Source organism: Taurulus bubalis, assembly GCF_910589615.1.
Source record: "Taurulus bubalis genome assembly, chromosome: 1".
Lineage (NCBI taxonomy): Eukaryota > Metazoa > Chordata > Actinopteri > Perciformes > Cottidae > Taurulus > Taurulus bubalis.
Window position 1 is genome coordinate 1,413,241 of NC_136589.1, and position 21,125 is coordinate 1,434,365.

The following is a 21,125-nucleotide window of genomic DNA, read 5'->3' on the forward strand; positions in this document are numbered from 1 at the left end:
AGATGAAAGAAAAGGAGGAAGACCACGATGACCACAATGACGCGCACGCGCACAGTGAGCTCATGCGCGTGTTCGTGGTGATCAACATGTGGCCCCTCATCCCTCTGGGAGCCACACAGACTCTCCCGCGCCGCCAGAGAGGCTGCTGATCCCGGCTCCACCTCCGCGCCTTGCCCGGTCCTCCTGCCCGTTGCTCCCACCTGGAGAGGCTCCTGCTGCGGCCCGCGGGACGCTGACCGGCCGTGACTCCTCTCCTCCCAGCCTCCACACAGCGCACAGGACGCGCTGGACGCCGCTTCAGGAGCTCCGATCCCCCGCAGACCCGCACACAGAGAGCCGCCATGGCGAAGGTAAGAAGCGGCGCTGCGCGTGCGGGGACCCGGCGCTGCGCGAAATGTTTGTGTTTTATTTATGTATTTCTTTACTCCGTGAAAAGAAGTTGCATCGAGGTGGACGCGTGGCCGCGTGGCGCGCGCACAGAGGACGTGTTGCAGCCCTGAAGTCGGAGCGGGCGCGCGTGTGTTTCAGGGTCCCGCTGCCCGGGTCCGGGTCTCTGAGATCCACTATTTAACCAGAGAGATGACGCAACAGCAGCTCGGAGAGATCTGGTAGAGGAGACTTCTGATTGGCTCCTGGAGCCTTTTGATCTCAACACAAACTACAAGCAGAGGTTTCCATCATCTGTGCAGAAGACATTAGAATAGTCTGGTTTCACCAACACTGAGTACGCACTGCTGACGTGAACTAAACAACATCAAGGTCCATGTCACAGGTCACATGACCCGCTCTGTGTTTACTCAGCTGCATGAAGCTGTAAAAGGTTTCATGACTTCCTGATGATGCTGTTGACTGTAAACAAAGTCAGTAAACTCTATCGTAGCTCCAGGTCTGAGAACAGGAAAACAAACTAACACAAACCAATACTGGGTTTACACCAGAGACCAGAGACCAGCTCTAGTTCTGTAGGGACGCCAACGCTGCATTCTCTCTCCTGACCACCAGGGGCGACTCCTCTGGTTGTATAGAAGTATATGCTTCATGTGTTAAAGCTGCATTCTCTCTCCTGACCACCAGGGGCGACTCCTCTGGTTGTATAGAAGTATATGCTTCATGTGTTAAAGCTGCATTCTCTCTCCTGACCACTAGGGGGAGACTCCTCTGGTTGTATAGAAGTCTATGCTTCATGTGTTAAAGCTGCATTCTCTCTCCTGACCCCCAGGGGGAGACTCCTCTGGTTGTATAGAAGTCTATGCTTCATGTGTTAAAGCTGCTTTCTCTCTCCTGACCACCAGGGGGAGACTCCTCTGGTTGTATAGAAGTCTATGCTTCATGTGTTAAAGCTGCTTTCTCTCTCCTGACCACCAGGGGCGACTCCTCTGGTTGTATAGAAGTCTATGCTTCATGTGTTAAAGCTGCATTCTCTCTCCTGACCACCAGGGGGTGACTCCTCTGTTGTATAGAAGTATATGCTTCATGTGTTAAAGCTGCATTCTCTCTCCTGGCCACCAGGGGGCGACTCCTCTGGTTGTATAGAAGTCTATGCTTCATGTGTTAAAGCTGCATTCTCTCTCCTGACCACCAGGGGGCGACTCCTCTGGTTGTATAGAAGTCTATATAAATGACTCTACTTCTCTTGATGTATTCCCTCAGTAAACATTGTAAATATGAGTAAATAAGCTTAATAGACCTTTCTTAATGAACCCTTCTTAATGGACCCTTCTTAATAAACCCTTCTTAATGATCCCTTCTTAATGATCCCTTCTTAATAGACCCTTCTTAATAAACCCTTCTTAATAGACCTTTCTTAATAAACCCTTCTTAATAAACCCTTCTTAATAGACCTTTCTTAATAAACCCTTCTTAATGAACCCTTCTTAATGGACCCTTCTTAATAAACCCTTCTTAATGATCCCTTCTTAATGATCCCTTCTTAATAAACCCTTCTTAAACCCTTCTTAATAAACCCTTCTTAATGAACCCTTCTTAATAAAGCCTTCTTAATAAAGCCTTCTTAATAAACCCTTCTTAAACCCTTCTTAATAGACCTTTCTTAATAAACCCTTCTTAATGAACCCTTCTTAATGGACCCTTCTTAATAAACCCTTCTTAATGATCCCTTCTTAATGATCCCTTCTTAATAGACCCTTCTTAATAAACCCTTCTTAAACCCTTCTTAATAAACCCTTCTTAATGAACCCTTCTTAATAAACCCTTCTTAAACCCTTCTTAATAAACCTTTCTTAATAAACCCTTCTTAATAAACCCTTCTTAAACCCTTCTTAATAGACCTTTCTTAATAAACCCTTCTTAATGAACCCTTCTTAATGGACCCTTCTTAATAAACCCTTCTTAATGATCCCTTCTTAATGATCCCTTCTTAATAGACCCTTCTTAATAAACCCTTCTTAAACCCTTCTTAATAGACCTTTCTTAATAAACCCTTCTTAATGAACCCTTCTTAATGGACCCTTCTTAATAAACCCTTCTTAATGATCCCTTCTTAATTATCCCTTCTTAATAGACCCTTCTTAATAAACCCTTCTTAAACCCTTCTTAATAAACCCTTCTTAATAAACCCTTCTTAAACCCTTCTTAATAGACCCTTCTTAATAAACCCTTCTTAATGAACCCTTCTTAATAAACCCTTCTTGTTAAACCTTGTGTCCTCTCTCAGAAAGCGTGTGGGACCAACTACCCGGCCAGCATCTGCTTCATCGTGGTGAACGAGTTCTGCGAGCGCTTCTCCTACTACGGCATGAAAGGTACGTCCTCTGGGGAACCGGAGCAGGTCTCTGCTGGTTTAACTGGTTCCCAGAGTGGGAGTCACATGACGTCACCAAGAAGCTGCTTCCTCTTGGAGATGTTTAAAGAATGCTCACTCAGCAGATCAGTCACCAATGAACCTCATTCAATCATTCGTTCACAGCATGAATAACAATACAACATGTTACACATTATGTTCAGTGAACATTTTCAGCGTGTGAACAATGTGTTGAAAATAGTTTCTTTATCAGTTAATGTTTCATAGTTTTGTCTATAAACGGTAATAGGTAATGTGTTCTGTCTCATCACGTCCAGAAGGAGAGCCGAGCGATAACCTTCACTCTTGACCTTCCTTTACAAACATCTAATCTGGAGCTGCTTTGTGTCTCTATTATGCAGCAACTGTTTCATCGCAAGTAAATACATTCATGACTGAAGGCGTGTAAACAAAACGTGTTCCTGTGTGTTTGGAGAGGAATGACGTGGGCGTTTGGATTCTTTTTCTATGTTCTGAAAAACTAAACATGTAAATCAGACAAAAACTGTTGTGTGTTTCCGTGTGTTGTTGTGTGTTTCCGTGTGTTGTTTGTTTACGTGTGTTGTTGTGTGTTGTTGTGTGTTGTTTGTTTACATGTGTTGTTGTGTGTTTACGTGTGTTTACGTGTGTTGTTTGTTTACGTGTGTTGTTGTGTGTTTACGTGTGTTGTTTGTTTACGTGTGTTGTTGTGTGTTTACGTGTGTTGTGTGTTTACGTGTGTTTACGTGTGTTGTTTGTTTACGTGTGTTGTTGTGTGTTTACGTGTGTTGTTTGTTTACGTGTGTTGTTGTGTGTTTACGTGTGTTGTTGTGTGTTTACGTGTGTTGTTTGTTTACGTGTGTTGTTGTGTGTTTACGTGTGTTGTTGTGTGTTTACGTGTGTTGTTTGTTTATGTGTGTTGTTTGTTTACGTGTGTTGTTGTGTGTTTACGTGTGTTGTTTGTTTACGTGTGTTGTGTGTTTACGTGTGTTGTTGTTTGTTTACGTGTGTTGTTGTTTGTTTACGTGTGTTGTTTGTTTACGTGTGTTGTTGTGTGTTTACGTGTGTTGTGTGTTTACGTGTGTTGTTTGTTTACGTGTGTTGTTGTGTGTTTACGTGTGTTGTTGTGTGTTTACGTGTGTTGTTTGTTTATGTGTGTTGTTTGTTTACATGTGTTGTTTGTTTACGTGTGTTGTTTGTTTACGTGTGTTGTTGTTTGTTTACGTGTGTTGTTTGTTTATGTGTGTTGTTTGTTTACGTGTGTTGTGTGTTTACGTGTGTTGTTGTTTGTTTACGTGTGTTGTTGTGTGTTTACGTGTGTTGTTTGTTTACGTGTGTTGTTGTGTGTTTACGTGTGTTGTTAGTTTACGTGTGTTGTTGTGTGTTTACGTGTGTTGTTGTGTGTTTACGTGTGTTGTTGTGTGTTTACGTGTGTTGTTTGTTTACGTGTGTTGTTGTGTGTTTACGTGTGTTGTTTGTTTACGTGTGTTGTGTGTTTACGTGTGTTGTTGTTTGTTTACGTGTGTTGTTGTGTGTTTACGTGTGTTGTTTGTTTACGTGTGTTGTTGTGTGTTTACGTGTGTTGTTAGTTTACGTGTGTTGTTGTGTGTTTACGTGTGTTGTTGTGTGTTTACGTGTGTTGTTGTGTGTTTACGTGTGTTGTTGTGTGTTTATGTGTGTTGTTAGTTTACGTGTGTTGTTGTGTGTTTACGTGTGTTGTTGTGTGTTTATGTGTGTTGTTAGTTTACGTGTGTTGTTGTGTGTTGTTGTGTGTTGTTGTGTGTTTACGTGTGTTGTTAGTTTACATGTGTTGTTGTTTGTTTACATGTGTTGTTTGTTTACATGTGTTGTTGTTTGTTTAAATGTGTTTACGTGTCTCGTGTGTTGCAGCCGTGCTGACGCTCTACTTCCTGACCTACCTGCACTGGGACCAGGACCTGTCCACCGCCGTGTACCACGCCTTCAGCAGCCTCTGCTACTTCACGCCCATCCTGGGAGCGCTCATCGCCGACTCCTGGCTCGGCAAGTTCAGGTGAGTCCAGCTTGTTCTCCTCAGCAGCTCCAGAGGGTCAAACAGCTGACTCTGGATCTGCTGACTCTATGAGGCCACGAGGGTCGCTCTCCTGGGAGGATTGTTTGGTGTTGCTGTGTCGTCGCTGCTCATGTCGCTGTGTTGTGTCTCTTTGGTTGTTATATTTCTGTTTGTGGATGTTTTTGCCGGCTTTGTAGTAATTTTGCGTCTCACTGTTGTTTTGAAGCCCTTTGAAGTTTCCTTGTGTCTCTATGTCGTAACTTGGAGTCGCTTGTGGTTGTGTCTCTTTGTGGTTGTGTTGTGTCTCTTGGGGGTAATTTTGAGTCTCTGTGGATGTTTTGCCCTATTTGGAGTCATTTTATGTCTTTTGTGTCTCTTTGTGTCATCTTGTGCTTTTTTTGGTAGGTCCATGTATTTTGTAGATGAAGGCTCGAGGGGCCCCTGACACTTTGGGCCCCTGACACTTTGGGCCCCTGACACTTTAGGCCCCTGACACTTCAAGCCCCTGACACTTTGGGCCCCTGACACTTTAGACCCCTGACACTTTAGGCCCCTGACACTTTAAGCCCCTTACACTTTAGGCCCCTGACACTTTAGGCCCCTTACACTTTAGGCCCCTGACACTTTAGGCCCCTGACACTTTAGGCCCCTGACACTTTAAGCCCCTTACACTTTAGGCCCCTGACACTTTAGGCCCCTGACACTTTAGGCCCCTTACACTTTAGGCCCCTGACACTTTAAGCCCCTGACACTTTAGGCCCCTGACACTTTAAGCCCCTTACACTTTAGGCCCCTGACACTTTAAGCCCCTGACACTTTAAGCCCCTGACACTTTGGGCCCCTGACACTTTAAGCCCCTTACACTTTGGGCCCCTGACACTTTAAGCCCCTTACACTTTGGGCCCCTGACACTTTAAGCCCCTGACACTTTAAGCCCCTGACACTTTGGGCCCCTGACACTTTGGGCCCCTGACACTTTAAGCCCCTTACACTTTGGGCCCCTGACACTTTAAGCCCCTTACACTTTAGGCCCCTGACACTTTAGGCCCCTGACACTTTAGGCCCCTGACACTTTGGGCCCCTGACACTTTAGGCCCCTGACACTTTGGGCCCCTGACACTTTAGGCCCCTGACACTTTGGGCCCCTGACACTTTAGGCCCCTGACACTTTAGGCCCCTGACACTTTGGGCCCCTGACACTTTAGGCCCCTGACACTTTGGGCCCCTGAGTCTGTGCCTGGAGGTTTGTAAATCTATCGATGGGTTGGGCGCCTAGATCGGATGTTAATAGTTACACTACGGGTTGAAGGTTGTCAAACAGCTGTTATGTTGACGTAGAACTGGATGTTTGATTATTGATCAGTAAATATGGATTGAAAAGTTAAACTGTGAAACGTTCAGCTGATGTTCCAACATGGAAGTTTAAGAGGAGCTTTGATAAAGTTAACTCCAGCTTGTTCTCGGCTGCTTTTATTGTGAAACTCTTGAATCTAAGCTTCCTGTGTGTTTGACCTTCGGCTGCTGACCTCTTCTTTGTGGTTCCGCTGATGCTCAGAGAATCTTTGTGTCTTCCAGTTGATCATTAAACAGAGTTCTGTTCTCACCAGTAAATGACACGTTCCATCCCTCTGACGAGAGCTTTGTCTGAGCGTGTCACCGCGTTAGTGGACTGACTCACTGATAATGACCGCCTGCAGGACCATCGTGTACCTGTCCGTCATCTACGTGGTCGGCCATGTGGTGAAGTCGGTGGGGGCGATTCCCACCGTGGGAAACAGCAGCGTGCACATGTGAGTATCCAGCCGCTTCCAACCGGCTCAGCTCAGGTCCAGAGTTTTAGGTTCAGAGTCAGACTGAATTCTCTTTGAAGACAGGAACAGTGTCGTGAGAAGATTTACTCAAGTAGAGTTAAAGGTTCTTCTACAACATAATATATACGGTACTACACTTCTTGTTTCACTTTGCTTCATAAATGACTGAAATCATAAAGCGATGAACCACATGAATCACTAGATCAGTTCTCCTTTGGACCAGTTGAGAGGAATCAGAGGATCCAGCGTATAGATCTGATCATCTTCCAGATTAATAGTTTCACATCCTGCACATGTTCATGTGGTCCAGCACCAACCAGCAGGTCTTTTGTTCGCTGCAGCTCTCTGTCCATGTTGGGTCTGATCCTCATCGCCTTCGGCACCGGAGGAATCAAACCCTGCGTGGCGGCGTTCGGCGGAGACCAGTTTGACGAAGAGCACGTGAGAAATCCACTTCCTGTTTAGTCTGAACACACAACTGTTTGCTTCTGAAACGCCGTCAGCAGAACTCATTGTGAGGGAAGGAAGTCTTCCAAAGAAAAAGTGAGCTTCTGAAGAAGGTTGTATAATGTTGAATTCTGGGAAACCCTGTTTATGTTCTACTTTTCTGTCTTTATTATGAAGCAGCAAAACCTTCCACATTAATTCATTAAAACAAGTTTCATTCCAAATTTGTGATTCAAAAACATTGGTTTGCAAATCCAAAAGTTCACAAATTTGCAATAAAACTTTTTTTTTGCGTGTAACTCAAACCGATCAGTAACTCTTTGGTTCTTTATGGGCTGAACCATTTGAGTATCAACCAAAGAAAACAGGTTCATGAAATCCTAAGAAAAGAGGTAAAAATGAAACACCGAAGTCGGGCTTCCATTTTGTTCCACCTTGATCACGTCATAAAGACACAATGACATCTGCAGCTAAAGAGATGTTTAGTTTGAGAAGCTAAATCAGAGATCAAAGGATCTTATGAATCCATCAGGTCGACACGAACATGACTCCAAATGAAAGAGAACAAATGCAGCTTCACTTCAGGACGAGTGAAAAACGAGTCGAAGCTGCAACAGCGAGGTCATCTCACTGTGAAGCACAAGCTGACGGTCTCATCCATCACCTGCAGGGCCGAGAGAGGCAGAAGTTCTTCTCCATTTTCTACATGGCGATCAACGCCGGCAGCCTGCTGTCCACCGTGATCACGCCCATCCTGAGAGGTGAGCGCTCGCCTTCTGTAGCGCTGTGAACGCGGCGAGGAGGCGGAGACGTTAACGCCGGTCGTTCTCCTGCAGGAGACGTGCAGTGTTTCGGCGGCGACTGCTACGCTCTGGCCTTCGGGGTTCCTGCTGCTCTGATGATCGTGGCTTTAGGTGAGTGTGATGTCATCGACAGAGTGCATTCTGGGAGTGAAGCAGGCGACAACCTCCGGTTCTGCCGACGGAACCAATGCTTCATGTGTTAAAGCTGCATTCTCTCTCCTGACCACCAGGGGGCGACTCCTCTGGTTGTATAGAAATCTATGCTTCATGTGTTAAAGCTGCATTCTCTCTCCTGACCACCAGGGGGTGACTCCTCTGGTTGTATAGAAGTCTATGATTCATGTATTAAAGCTGCATTCTCTCTCCTGACCACCAGGGGGCGACTCCTCTGGTTGTATAGAAGTCTATGCTTCATGTGTTAAAGCTGCATTCTCTCTCCTGACCACCAGGGGGCGACTCCTCTGGTTGTATAGAAGTCTATGCTTCATGTGTTAAAGCTGCATTCTCTCTCCTGACCACCAGGGGGCGACTCCTCTGGTTGTATAGAAGTCTATGCTTCATGTGTTAAATCTGAGTAGCTGTGAATGTAAAAACAGAGCTGCTACTAAATGCACTTTTGCCTCCAGTAAATAATAATAATAATAATAAAGAAGTCTGCAACGGGGCTGAGCCGTGATATTCCAGAGCCAGAGGCTTGTTTGTGTGAAGTCCTCCCCCTCCCTCATTGGTCCTGACAGGCCGTTGTCTTTGCCCCTCCGATGCTCATGGGATTCCCGCTCGGCTGACCGCTCGCTGTGAAAGGAAGCGGTGACTTGATTACCACGGACAGAGAAGAGATTTATTAAGCAGCCATGAAGAAACGACACGTTCTGCTATTTCTGTTAGGAAATACACTTTAACTTCTGGCTTTAACTTCACTGACCCTCACTCTTCATCCTAACTCTTCATCCTCACTCTTCATCCTAACTCTTCTTCCTAACTCTTCATCCTAACTCTTCTTCCTAACTCTTCTTCCTAACTCTTCATCCTAACTCTTCTTCCTAACTCTTCATCCTAACTCTTCTTCCTAACTCTTCTCCCTAACTCTTCATCCTAACTCTTCATCCTAACTCTTCATCCTAACTCTTCTTCCTAAATCTTCTTCCTAACTCTTCTTCCTAACTCTTCATCCTAACTCTTCTTCCTAACTCTTCATCCTAGCTCTTCATCCTAGCTCTTCATCCTAACTCTTCATCCTAACTCTTCATCCTAACTCTTCATCCTAACCCTTGATCCTAACTCTTCTTCCTAACCCTTGATCCTAAATCTTGATCCTAACTCTTCTTCCTAACCCTTGATCCTAAATCTTGATCCTAACCCTTGATCCTAACTCTTCTTCCTAACTCTTCATCCTAACTCTTCATCCTAACTCTTCATCCTAACTCTTCTTCCTAACTCTTCATCCTAACTCTTCATCCTAACTCTTCTTCCTAACTCTTCATCCTATCTCTTGGTCCTAACTCTTCTTCCTAACTCTTCATCCTAACTCTTGGTCCTAACTCTTCTTCCTAACTCTTCTTCCTAACTCTTCATCCTAACTCTTGGTCCTAACTCGCCTTCCTAACTCTTCATCCTAACCCTTGATTCTAACTCTTCATCCTAACCCTTGATCCTAAATCTTGATCCTAACTCTTCTTCCTAACCCTTGATCCTAAATCTTGATCCTAACTCTTCATCCTAACTCTTCATCCTAACTCTTCATCCTAACTCTTCATCCTAACTCTTCTTCCTAACTCTTCATCCTAACTCTTCTTCCTAACTCTTCATCCTAACTCTTCTTCCTAACTCTTCTTCCTAGCTCTTCATCCTAACTCTTCTTCCTAACTCTTCATCCTAACTCTTCATCCTAACTCTTCATCCTAACTCTTCTTCCTAAATCTTCTTCCTAACTCTTCTTCCTAACTCTTCATCCTAGCTCTTCATCCTAGCTCTTCATCTTAGCTCTTCATCCTAACTCTTCATCCTAACTCTTCATCCTAACCCTTGATTCTAACTCTTCTTCCTAACCCTTGATCCTAAATCTTGATCCTAACTCTTCTTCCTAACCCTTGATCCTAAATCTTGATCCTAACTCTTCTTCCTAACCCTTGATCCTAAATCTTGATCCTAACCCTTGATCCTAACTCTTCTTCCTAACTCTTCTTCCTAACTCTTCATCCTAACTCTTCTTCCTAACTCTTCATCCTAACTCTTCATCCTAACTCTTCATCCTAACTCTTCATCCTATCTCTTGGTCCTAACTCTTCTTCCTAACTCTTCATCCTAACTCTTGGTCCTAACTCTTCTTCCTAACTCTTCATCCTAACTCTTGGTCCTAACTCGCCTTCCTAACTCTTCATCCTAACCCTTGATTCTAACTCTTCATCCTAACCCTTGATTCTAGCTCTTCTTCCTAACCCTTGATCCTAAATCTTGATCCTAACTCTTCTTCCTAACCCTTGATCCTAAATCTTGATCCTAACTCTTCTTCCTAACTCTTCATCCTAACTCTTCATCCTAACTCTTCTTCCTAACTCTTCATCCTAACTCTTCTTCCTAACTCTTCATCCTAACTCTTCATCCTAGCTCTTCATCCTAACTCTTCATCCTAACTCTTCATCCTAACTCTTCATTCTAACTCTTCATCCTAACTCTTCTTCCTAACTCTTCATCCTAACCCTTGATTCTAACTCTTCTTCCTAACCTTTGATCCTAAATCTTGATCCTAACTCTTCTTCCTAACCCTTGATCCTAAATCTTGATCCTAACTCTTCTTCCTAACCCTTGATCCTAAATCTTGATCCTAACCCTTGATCCTAACTCTTCTTCCTAACTCTTCTTCCTAACTCTTCATCCTAACTCTTCTTCCTAACTCTTCATCCGAACTCTTCATCCTAACTCTTCTTCCTAACTCTTCATCCTAACTCTTGGTCCTAACTCTTCTTCCTAACTCTTCATCCTAACTCTTCATCCTAACTCTTCTTCCTAACTCTTTATCCTAACTCTTGGTCCTAACTCTTGGTCCTAACTCTTCTTCCTAACTCTTCATCCTATCTCTTGGTCCTAACTCTTTTTCCTAACTCTTCATCCTAACTCTTGGTCCTAACTCTTTTTCCTAACTCTTCATCCTATCTTGGTCCTAACTCTTTTTCCTAACTCTTCATCCTATCTCTTGGTCCTAACTCTTTTTCCAAACTCTTCATCCTAACTCTTGGTCCTAACTCCCCTTCCTAACTCTTCATCCTAACTCTTGGTCCTAACTCCCCTTCCTAACTCCCCCTCCTTATCCTGCAGTCGTGTTCATTGCTGGCAGCGGGCTGTACAAGAGGAATCCTCCGCAGGGAAACATCCTGCTGGAAGTCTGCAATTGCATCGGGGTGAGTTATCTCCCAGTGGGAGCACACAGATGTATTCAGTTCTATCTACAGTCCACCAACATTTAGTCTGGGAATATAATATTTTGCTTCTGCTTCCTTACTTGAGCTGCACATGTATTTGCATTCTTGTTATTCTCTCTTGGTTTGCAGTTTGCCATCAAGAACCGCTGGAGGAGATCGCAGTATGACTCTAAGAGGAAGCACTGGTTGGACTGGGCCGAGGAGAAGTACTCGGTAACAGACCAGAGACGAAAGAGTTCTGCAGGTCCTAAAACCCAGGAATGAGTCGGCATTCATAACCTCCTGGTTCCCTCATCTGGAAGTCAAAGGGTTTTTGGTTCGATGCCTGAAAAAAGCACAAGATAAGATAAGAGATAAGAAGGAGAAGTCATGTGACCGTGGTGGAGTTCCTCTATAGATAACATTAGCTTCTTACTTCACACACTTTACTTCAAACATCATTAAATTTAACAAGTGAAGATTATCTCTATGAACTAAACCTTGAAGAATCATAAACGTTTGTTTCACACACAGATTATTTTGAAATTAAATAGTCCAGAATCACATGGAGGAATCTGATTGGCTGTTTGAAGAGGGAACCAGTGACGATGACTTCCTGTTGGACCGCAGAAACACAACACACCTGCAGAACTCTATCAACTCTTCAAAGCATCCTCAGTTTGTCCTCTGTGTGTCAACAGAAGCGTCTGATCGAGGAGATTAAGAAGGTCCTGAGGGTTCTGTTGCTCTACATCCCGCTGCCAATGTTCTGGGCTCTGTTCGACCAGCAGGTGACAAAGAGTCTCTTCATTAGAGCTCAACCTCACAGGTCAAAGGATCGGTAACCTCCTGGTGTTTATTCTGGACTCAAAATATATTTGGACTAAAAACATGGAGAGAATAGATTTTTTTTAAAGGCTGTTGACAACATTTTCTGATTTATGGAGTGACGCAAATATATCCAACATTCCCTCCTTTGACTTTAATATGTTAACATGAAACAAGAATGCTGAACCCGGCTTTATCCAATCTTCACATTTATGGAATTGAACAAGATGATGCACAGTTTTCATATCTTAACACGCGTGCAGAAAACATAATGTGCAGAATCAACTGGGGAGGTTTTGGTGTCGGTTCCTCATGAAGTCACACATCTGTTATCTCCTCTGGCCAACGCTCTACATCTAACGGTAGAAGACCTCAGAGCAACATTCCACATTCCTCTTGAACTCACTCCTTTAAACATGAAGTCATGCCAAAGGTCACGCCGCTCTTCAGTGCTGCGGTTAACGAGGCTTTATGCTAATCTAGCCGTTAGCTGAGTGACAGTCAGTGTTTCCTTCGTTGCAGGGTTCCCGCTGGACGCTGCAAGCCACCAGGATGAACATGGCGTTCGTAAGAGCTCCCGCACACGTCGACATGTTCTATAAAACAATCTTTTATTGCTCTCCGATATCGGAGGGTGGGGTTTTACACTCAAATGTCCTCTTTGTTAGGGTGTCGTTGCAATTTGTCGTTTTATTCCGATAAGATGCATCGTTTATGGTCTGAATAAACATGCACTCGTCAGGTGGAAGTGAATATTATTGAGCAATGAAAACTCATAAATCTGTCACATTGATCAAGTTAAAGATGTTTTATTGGGCAATTTGGGAAAAAACAATCAGGTTAAAGGTTAAATGTTGTTAAGATGAATTATTCTTGTTGTCTTTCAGGGAGAGTCCTTCATTATTAAGCCTGATCAGATGCAGGTAGGTCATATGTGCAAAAATCATATATTATCTTTAATCGTTCTTTAATCATGTGCAACTATAATATATTTAAATACGTGCAAATATCATATTACATTCTTTGAATATGTTAAAATATCATATCTACTTTAAGTACATGCAAATACATTTTTATATTCTTTAAATACGTGCACATATATCATGCTTCCAGGCTACGTGCTATGCTATGCTAAGCTAATCTCCTCCTTGTTCTTCTCGTTCAACTCTCAGAACGAAAGCATAAAAACCAACAATCTCTCAATGTATCAAACAATTCTTTCAATCTTTCGTCTACATGAAAAACATCTAACTTTTTGTTCATAAGACGTTCACCCTCGTCCTCCTCTTAAGTACCATTGTCTTAGCTCTACTCTTCATCGCTTCCACTCAATGTGCTATAAAGCAACAGGAAGTCTCCAGCGAAGACCACAACTCTTTTGCAGAAGTTCGTCTCTTGACTGACGACGCTCTTTTGTTCACGTCTGACTTATGAATCATCACATGAATCATCATAAGTCATCACATGAATCAACATTAATCATCACATGATTCATCATTAATCATCACATGAATCATCATTAATCATCATGAGTCATCGCATGAATCATCATTAATCATCACATGAATCATCATTAATCATCACATGAATCATCATTAATCATCATGAGTCATCGCATGAATCATCATTAATCATCATTAATCATCCCATGATTCATCATTAATCATCACATGAATCATCATTAATCATCATGAGTCATCACATGAATCATCATTAATCATCACATGAGCTAATGAATCCTTTTCGCTGAGCGCTTCCTCCCGTCATCAGATGCTGAACGCGCTGCTGATTCTGGTCTTCGTGCCGGTCTTTGAGCTCCTAGTTTATCCGCTCGTCGGCTTCTGCCGGATCAACGTCACGTGAGTAGAAGCCTGGAACCTTCCGTCTCCTTGCAGACATGAGGCGACAGGACGATGAGCCAGGGGTTCACTGCTCAGTGCTTTAACATATAGATAAATATATATAAATGCATATATATATATATATATATATATATATATATATATATGCATATATATATAAATGCATATATATAAATAACATGAATGAATGATCACAGGTCCTCTCTGTCCTGCAGGCCTCTAAGGAAGATGGCCACTGGGATGGTTTTCGCGGCCGTGGCCTTCGGAGCGGCCGCTCTGGTGGAGGTCAACGTGGTGGTGCGTATGAGCAGCAGACACAGCGACGCACACGGGAGCAACTGTACACCTGTAGACCTGTACACCTGTAGACCTGTACACCTGTACACCTGTAGACCTGAACACCTGTACACCTGTAGACCTGAACACCTGTACACCTGTAGACCTGTACACCTGTACACCTGTAGACCTGTAGACCTGTACACCTGTAGACCTGTACACCTGTACACCTGTAGACCTGTACACCTGTAGACCTGAACACCTGTACACCTGTAGACCTGTACACCTGAAGACCAGTAGACCTGTAGACCTGTAGACCTGTACACCTGTACACCTGTAGACCTGAACACCTGTAGACCTGAAGACCTGTAGACCTGTACACCTGTAGACCTGTACACCTGAAGACCTGTAGACCTGTAGACCTGTAGACCTGTACACCTGTACACCTGTAGACCTGAACACCTGTAGACCTGTAGACCTGAAGACCTGTAGACCTGTACACCTGTAGACCTGTACACCTGAAGACCTGTAGACCTGTACACCTGTAGACCTGAACACCTGTACACCTGTAGACCTGTACACCTGAAGACCTGTACACCTGAAGACCTGTAGACCTGTACACCTGTAGACCTGTACACCTGTACACATGTAGACCTGTAGACCTGTACACCTGTAGACCTGTAGACCTGTACACCTGTAGACCTGTAGACCTGTACACCTGTACACCTGTAGACCTGTAGACCTGTAGACCTGTACACCTGTACACCTGTAGACCTGAACACCTGTACACATGTAGACCTGTAGACCTGTACACCTGTACACATGCACACCTGTACACCTGAAGACCTGTACACCTGAAGACCTGTAGACCTGTACACCTGTAGACCTGTAGACCTGTAGACCTGTACACCTGTAGACCTGTAGACCTGTACACCTGTAGACCTGTAGACCTGTACACCTGTACACCTGTAGACCTGTAGACCTGTACACCTGTACACCTGTAGACCTGAACACCTGTACACATGTAGACCTGTAGACCTGTACACCTGTACACATGCACACCTGTACACATGTACACCTGTACACATGTAGACCTGTAGACCTGTACACCTGTAGACCTGAACACATGTACACCTGTAGACCTGAACACCTGTACACCTGTAGACCTGTAGACCTGTAGACCTGTACACCTGTAGACCTGTAGACCTGTAGACCTGTACACCTGTACACCTGTACACCTGTAGACCTGAACACCTGTAGACCTGTAGACCTGTAGACCTGTACACCTGTAGACCTGTACACCTGTAGACCTGTAGACCTGTACACCTGTACACCTGTAGACCTGTACACCTGTAGACCTGAACACCTGTAGACCTGTACACCTTCACACCTTACAAGCCTTAAGGTCAAGGTTTACGTGCCAGAACGGAAACTTCACAGTATCTCGATCCTCTTGGACCGATTTGTCTCCATATTCAATATTATCTCTTGATTTAATATTGCAAATGCATGCACAATATCCTTTAAGCAAAACAATGTGCAGCTTAAAAAGAAGAGCTAGCACACGTCCTTTTTAATTTCATATTTTCCTCCATATTTGCTAGAAATCGGTGGTGGACCCGGCGCCGGCGGGGTCGTGTCTGCTGCAGGTGTTCAACCTGGCCGACGGGGACGTGAGGCTGAAGCTGCCCGGCAGCGCCGCCTTCCAGGAGCCCATCCGCTACCTTCAGGTACCCGCAAGTAAAACAGAACTTCCTACGCTGCGCTACCTAACGGTGTTGATGCAGATGCATGCTTCACTTCTCTGGATCTTCTGACCCACAATTCTCTGCAGCATTTATGAGCACGAAGGTCAAAGTTTCTTTAAATGCACATTTATCTTCTTGTTTTTTCTTCTTTTTCATTCCAACTCGTCCGTATCGTGGAATCTGAAACTACTTTAGAGTTCGCTCAAAAACATGAACTTTAACCAACCAGGAAACTAGTTGGTTTTACAGGAGCAGTGAATATAAAGTTGCAAAACCTTTATTATGTGATTATATAATAAAATCAGTGGAGAATAAACAGGGATCAACTCATAAACACACAAACACATAACAACAGCCTGCATGCCGATGTTTACTGTCGGCTGGTGATGAGGGAACGAGAGAGGAAGGACTCTCTGTTCCTTCTTCCTCACCGTGAGGTTTATGGTTCCGCTCTGGAAACCATCCTCATCCATCTTGAAGAGCGGTTACATAATAACAAGACTGTTGGGATGTGGAATGGTATGAGGATGAGAAAGGAGTTGACAGATAAGTACAATCCCTCCTCTCCATCGTGGAGGTTGGTTCTTGGTTCTTCTCTGGAGTCTCAGAGGTGATGTAACAAACAGCTGTTGAGCGTAAACACAGATCCACAGAGAGAGGGAGGCTGAAAGGGAGCCAGTCTAAACACCGATCACTGTTTACTAGCGAAGGTCTACCGCCACTTTAAGAGCTCAACAGAGTCCGGATCCCCTTTCGTCTTCTCCTTCATGTCAGAGGTGTTTCAGGAACATAAACCCTGAACCCTCTGGTCTCTGTGTCAGGACCCTCCGACATACGAGACGCTTCCAGCATGCGGCGAGGAGATGAAGATCCAGGTCACCTTCAACGGGAAACTCTCAGAGTGTAACTTCACGTCTGAGCAGCAGGGGGCGTACAGTCTCCTCCTGCACTCAGACTCTACTGGGATCCACTGCACACAGGTGAGGGCCCTGTTGAAGACTCCTCTGGTTGTATAGAAGTATATGCTTCATGTGTTAAAGCTGCATTCTCTCCTGACCACCAGGAGGCGACTCCTCTGGTTGTATAGAAGCCTATGCTTCATGTGTTAAAGCTGCATTCTCTCTCCTGACCACCAGGGGGCGACTCCTCTGGTTGTATAGAAGCCTATGCTTCATGTGTTAAAGCTGCATTCTCTCTCCTGACCACCAGGGGACGACTCCTCTGGTTGTATAGAAGTATATGCTTCAGGTGTTAAAGCTGCATTCTCTCTCCTGACCACCAGGGGACGACTCCTCTGGTTGTATAGAAGTATATGCTTCAGGTGTTAAAGCTGCATTCTCTCTCTTGACCACCAGGAGGCGACTCCTCTGGTTGTATAGAAGCCTATGCTTCATGTGTTAAAGCTGCATTCTCTCTCCTGACCACCAGGGGACGACTCCTCTGGTTGTATAGAAGTATATGCTTCAGGTGTTGAAGCTGCATTCTCTCTCCTGACCACCAGGAGGCGACTCCTCTGGTTGTATAGAAGCCTATGCTTCATGTGTTCTCTGTGTTCTCTCTCCTGGGATGGGTGGTGGTCTGGAGCTGGGTAGGGGGTCATATGTTGTATAAAACTGTGAATTTATTTGCACGTTTCTTTATTTGAAACAACACAAATGAGTTCAGTATAAAATATATCTATTTAATTGACAGAAAGTCTGTTTTTAGGTCAATGACCACATCACCAAGAATGAAGACGGGAATCCTCTCCTGAGGTGAAGTGACTTTCATCTTTAAACATTTAAACGTTGGGGTCAACTTCACAAACGTAGAGCTGTTCTTCCTCCTCAGGTTCCTCAACACGCTCCCGGAGGCCATGAACCTCAGCGTGGGAGCCGTGACCTTCCAGGTGACCTCTGGCGTCAGCATGTCTCCCAACCGGACGGTGGACCGGGGCCGGTGAGTAGGACCGGCGGTTCAAATCCCTTCAAACCGCCACTTCCTGCTGTCCAACCAGGGCGCTGGAAGTGAAGTCATTTATAATATTTTATAAACATTTATAATATTTAATATGGAACCAGCTGGAGAACGAAGTGGAGCTTCTAGCAGCTGAAGCGGCGCATGTTTCTCTCTGGAGGTGGAAAACAAGCTGAAAGAGAAGATATTTATATTCATCAGAATCTCGTTTGAAGAGTTTTGAAATGTGACTTCCTGATGATTTTATACCTTTTATATATATTATATGTTTTAGGAGTTTTAGCTGATTACACAACTGTATCGACGATCGACCTTTTTGCCTCTTTTATATTCAACAACGGAGTCAGATCTTTAATCACGTTGAGGAAAAGCAGCTTCTGCAACAATAAACCTCCAAAAACCATCGTGTCCCCGACCGCTTTAGATGATGTTCGCCTGGAGCTTCTCTTTCAGGTCACTTCCTGCTTTCTGTCACTTCCTGCTTCCTGTCGCTTCCTGCTTCATTTCCTGCTCCCTGTCACTTCCTGCTTCCTATCGCTTCCTGCTTCATTTCCTGCTTCCTGTCACTTCCTACTTCCTACTTCATTTCCTGCTTCCTGTCACTTCCTACTTCCTACTTCATTTCCTGCTTCCTGTCACTTCCTGTCTCGTAGGTACCAGGACGTGAGGTGCTGCTCCCCCGCAGATGGCTGCTCTCTTCTGGACCTCGGCCTGCTGGACTTTGGAGCGTCGTACACCGTCGTGCTCACGGAGGTCAGGATGCTTATGAATGATAGTTTACATCTGACCCCGTTACCCCGTGACCTTGTTACCCTGTAACCCCGTCCCCCGTGACCCGACGTGTGTGTCCTGGTCAGGAATCGGGCGCCGTGGTGGCTCACAAGATGGAGGACGTGAAGGCCAACGACGTGCACATCGCCTGGCAGGTTCCTCAGTACGTCCTCATCACCATCGGAGAGGTCATGTTCTCCGTCACCGGCCTGGAGTTCTCCTACTCACAGGTGGGTCGTGTGTGTGTGTGTATATATATATATATATATATATATATATATACATATGTATATATGTATATATATATATATATATATATATATATATATATATATATATATATATATATACATATGTATATATATATATATATATATATATATATATATATATATATATATATATATATAAGAAATGTAACAGAAAAAGGGCGTCTTCTTAGACTGTGAAAATAAAGAAAAAGAAGATTTCCCTTATCAGGTGAATTAGTATTTTTATCTATGAATGATTGTGTCATGAAATAGTGAAGTGAAAGTACTTTTCTCTATCATGACGTTGATTATTGATTATTGATGATTAGTTATGTCTCTCCGCCTGCAGGCTCCAGCCAACATGAAGTCGGTGCTGCAGGCCGGCTGGCTGCTCACGGTGGCGTTCGGGAACGTCATCGTTCTGATCGTGGCTGAGGGGGCGGGGCTAGAGCAGGTAGGAGGTCACACTGAGGGGGCGGGGCTAGAGCAGGTAGGAGGTCACACTGAGGGGGCGGGGCTAGAGCAGGTAGGAGGTCACACTGAGGGGGGCGGGCCTAGAGCGGGCAAGTCACACTGAGGGGGCGGGGCTAGAGCAGGTAGGAGGTCACGCTGAGGGGGCGGGGCTAGAGCAGGTAGGAGGTCACACTGAGGGGGCGGGGCTAGAGCAGGTAGGAGGTCACACTGAGGGGGTGGGGCTAGAGCAGGTAGGAGGTCACACTGAGGGGGTGGGGCTAGAGCAGGTAGGTCACACTGAGGGGGCGGGCCTAGAGCAGGTAGGAGGTCATGCTGAGGGGGCGGGGCTAGAGCAGGTAGGTCACGCTGAGGGGGCGGGGCTAGAGCAGGTAGGTCACACTGAGGGGTCGGGGCTAGAGCAGGTAGGTCACGCTGAGGGGGCGGGGCTAGAGCAGGTAGGTCACACTGAGGGGTCGGGGCTAGAGCAGGTAGGTCACGCTGAGGGGGTGGGGCTAGAGCAGGTAGGAGGTCACACTGAGTGGGCAGGGCAAGAGCAGGTAGGAGGCCAAGCTGAGGGGGTGGGGCTAGAGCAGGTAGGAGGTCACACTGAGGGGGCGGGGCTAGAGCAGGTAGGAGGTCACACTGAGGGGGCGGGGCTAGAGCAGGTAGGAGGTCACACTGAGGGGGCGGGGCTAGAGCAGGTAGGAGGTCACACTGAGGGGGTGGGGCTAGAGCAGGTAGGAGGTCACACTGAGGGGGTGGGGCTAGAGCAGGTAGGTCACACTGAGGGGGCGGGCCTAGAGCAGGTAGGAGGTCATGCTGAGGGGGCGGGGCTAGAGCAGGTAGGTCACGCTGAGGGGGCGGGGCTAGAGCAGGTAGGTCACACTGAGGGGTCGGGGCTAGAGCAGGTAGGTCACGCTGAGGGGGTGGGGCTAGAGCAGGTAGGAGGTCACACTGAGTGGGCGGGGCAAGAGCAGGTAGGAGGCCAAGCTGAGGGGGCGGGGCTAGAGCAGGTAGGAGGTCACGCTGAGGGGGCGGGGCTAGAACAGATAGCAAGTCACGCTGAGGGGGCGGGGCTAGAACATGTAGGAGGCCACTCCCCAGTCCTCCCACTCTAACCAGTGTCTCTCTCCCCAGTGGAAGGAGTTCCTGCTGTTTGCCGGCCTGCTGCTGCTCGTCTCCGTCATCTTCTCCGTCATGGCGTTCTTCTACACCTACGTGGACCCCGACCAGCTGGACAGGAGGTACCGGCTGGACTCAGGGGGGGAGGAAGAAGAGGAAGAGGAAGACGAGGACGTGAAGAAGAAAACCAACGACGTCCAGCTGAACAGGAAGAGCACGCGGTTGCAGCGCGTCAGCTGACTGCAACTTCCTGTTCAGCTGACTGCAGCTTCCTGTTCAGCTGAATGCAGCTTCCTGTTCAGGTGGCTGCAGCTTCCTGTTCAGGTGGCTGCAGCTTCCTGTTCAGGTGGAACCAGGAAGTTAGAAGCTCAGTGTTGTTTATTTTGTGAAATCTTCTAAATCCTCGTCACATAAACATGTTTAACGTTTCGTGTTTCACAGGAAAGTGAAACATAACGTCTTCACCTCACCGTGTTACAAATTAATGTTAAATATTGTTTTTCTGTGTATTACTTAATGTCAAAATGTTTTTCTTTTCTTTGAAGCTGAATAATAATAATAATAACCCATAAAGGAAAATTGTAAAAAAAA

General features: G+C 45.4%; 1 protein-coding gene across 1 annotated transcript; it reads left to right on the forward strand.

Annotated features, from left to right (window-relative positions):
- Nucleotides 1-252: 252 nt before the first annotated feature.
- On the forward strand, nucleotides 253-21,095 carry slc15a2 (solute carrier family 15 member 2). The gene is made up of 22 exons (XM_079215508.1): nucleotides 253-350; nucleotides 2,675-2,762; nucleotides 4,670-4,811; nucleotides 6,509-6,601; nucleotides 6,964-7,063; nucleotides 7,740-7,830; nucleotides 7,906-7,983; nucleotides 11,185-11,267; nucleotides 11,418-11,501; nucleotides 11,969-12,058; nucleotides 12,618-12,662; nucleotides 12,983-13,018; nucleotides 13,866-13,954; nucleotides 14,173-14,254; nucleotides 15,838-15,963; nucleotides 16,803-16,961; nucleotides 17,689-17,735; nucleotides 17,812-17,919; nucleotides 18,591-18,690; nucleotides 18,795-18,938; nucleotides 19,309-19,413; nucleotides 20,550-21,095. The coding sequence occupies exons 1-22, from the start codon at nucleotides 342-344 to the stop codon at nucleotides 20,772-20,774; spliced, it is 2,124 nt and encodes a 707-aa protein (XP_079071634.1). The 5' UTR covers nucleotides 253-341; the 3' UTR covers nucleotides 20,775-21,095.
- The last annotated feature ends 30 nt before the right edge of the window (nucleotides 21,096-21,125 follow it).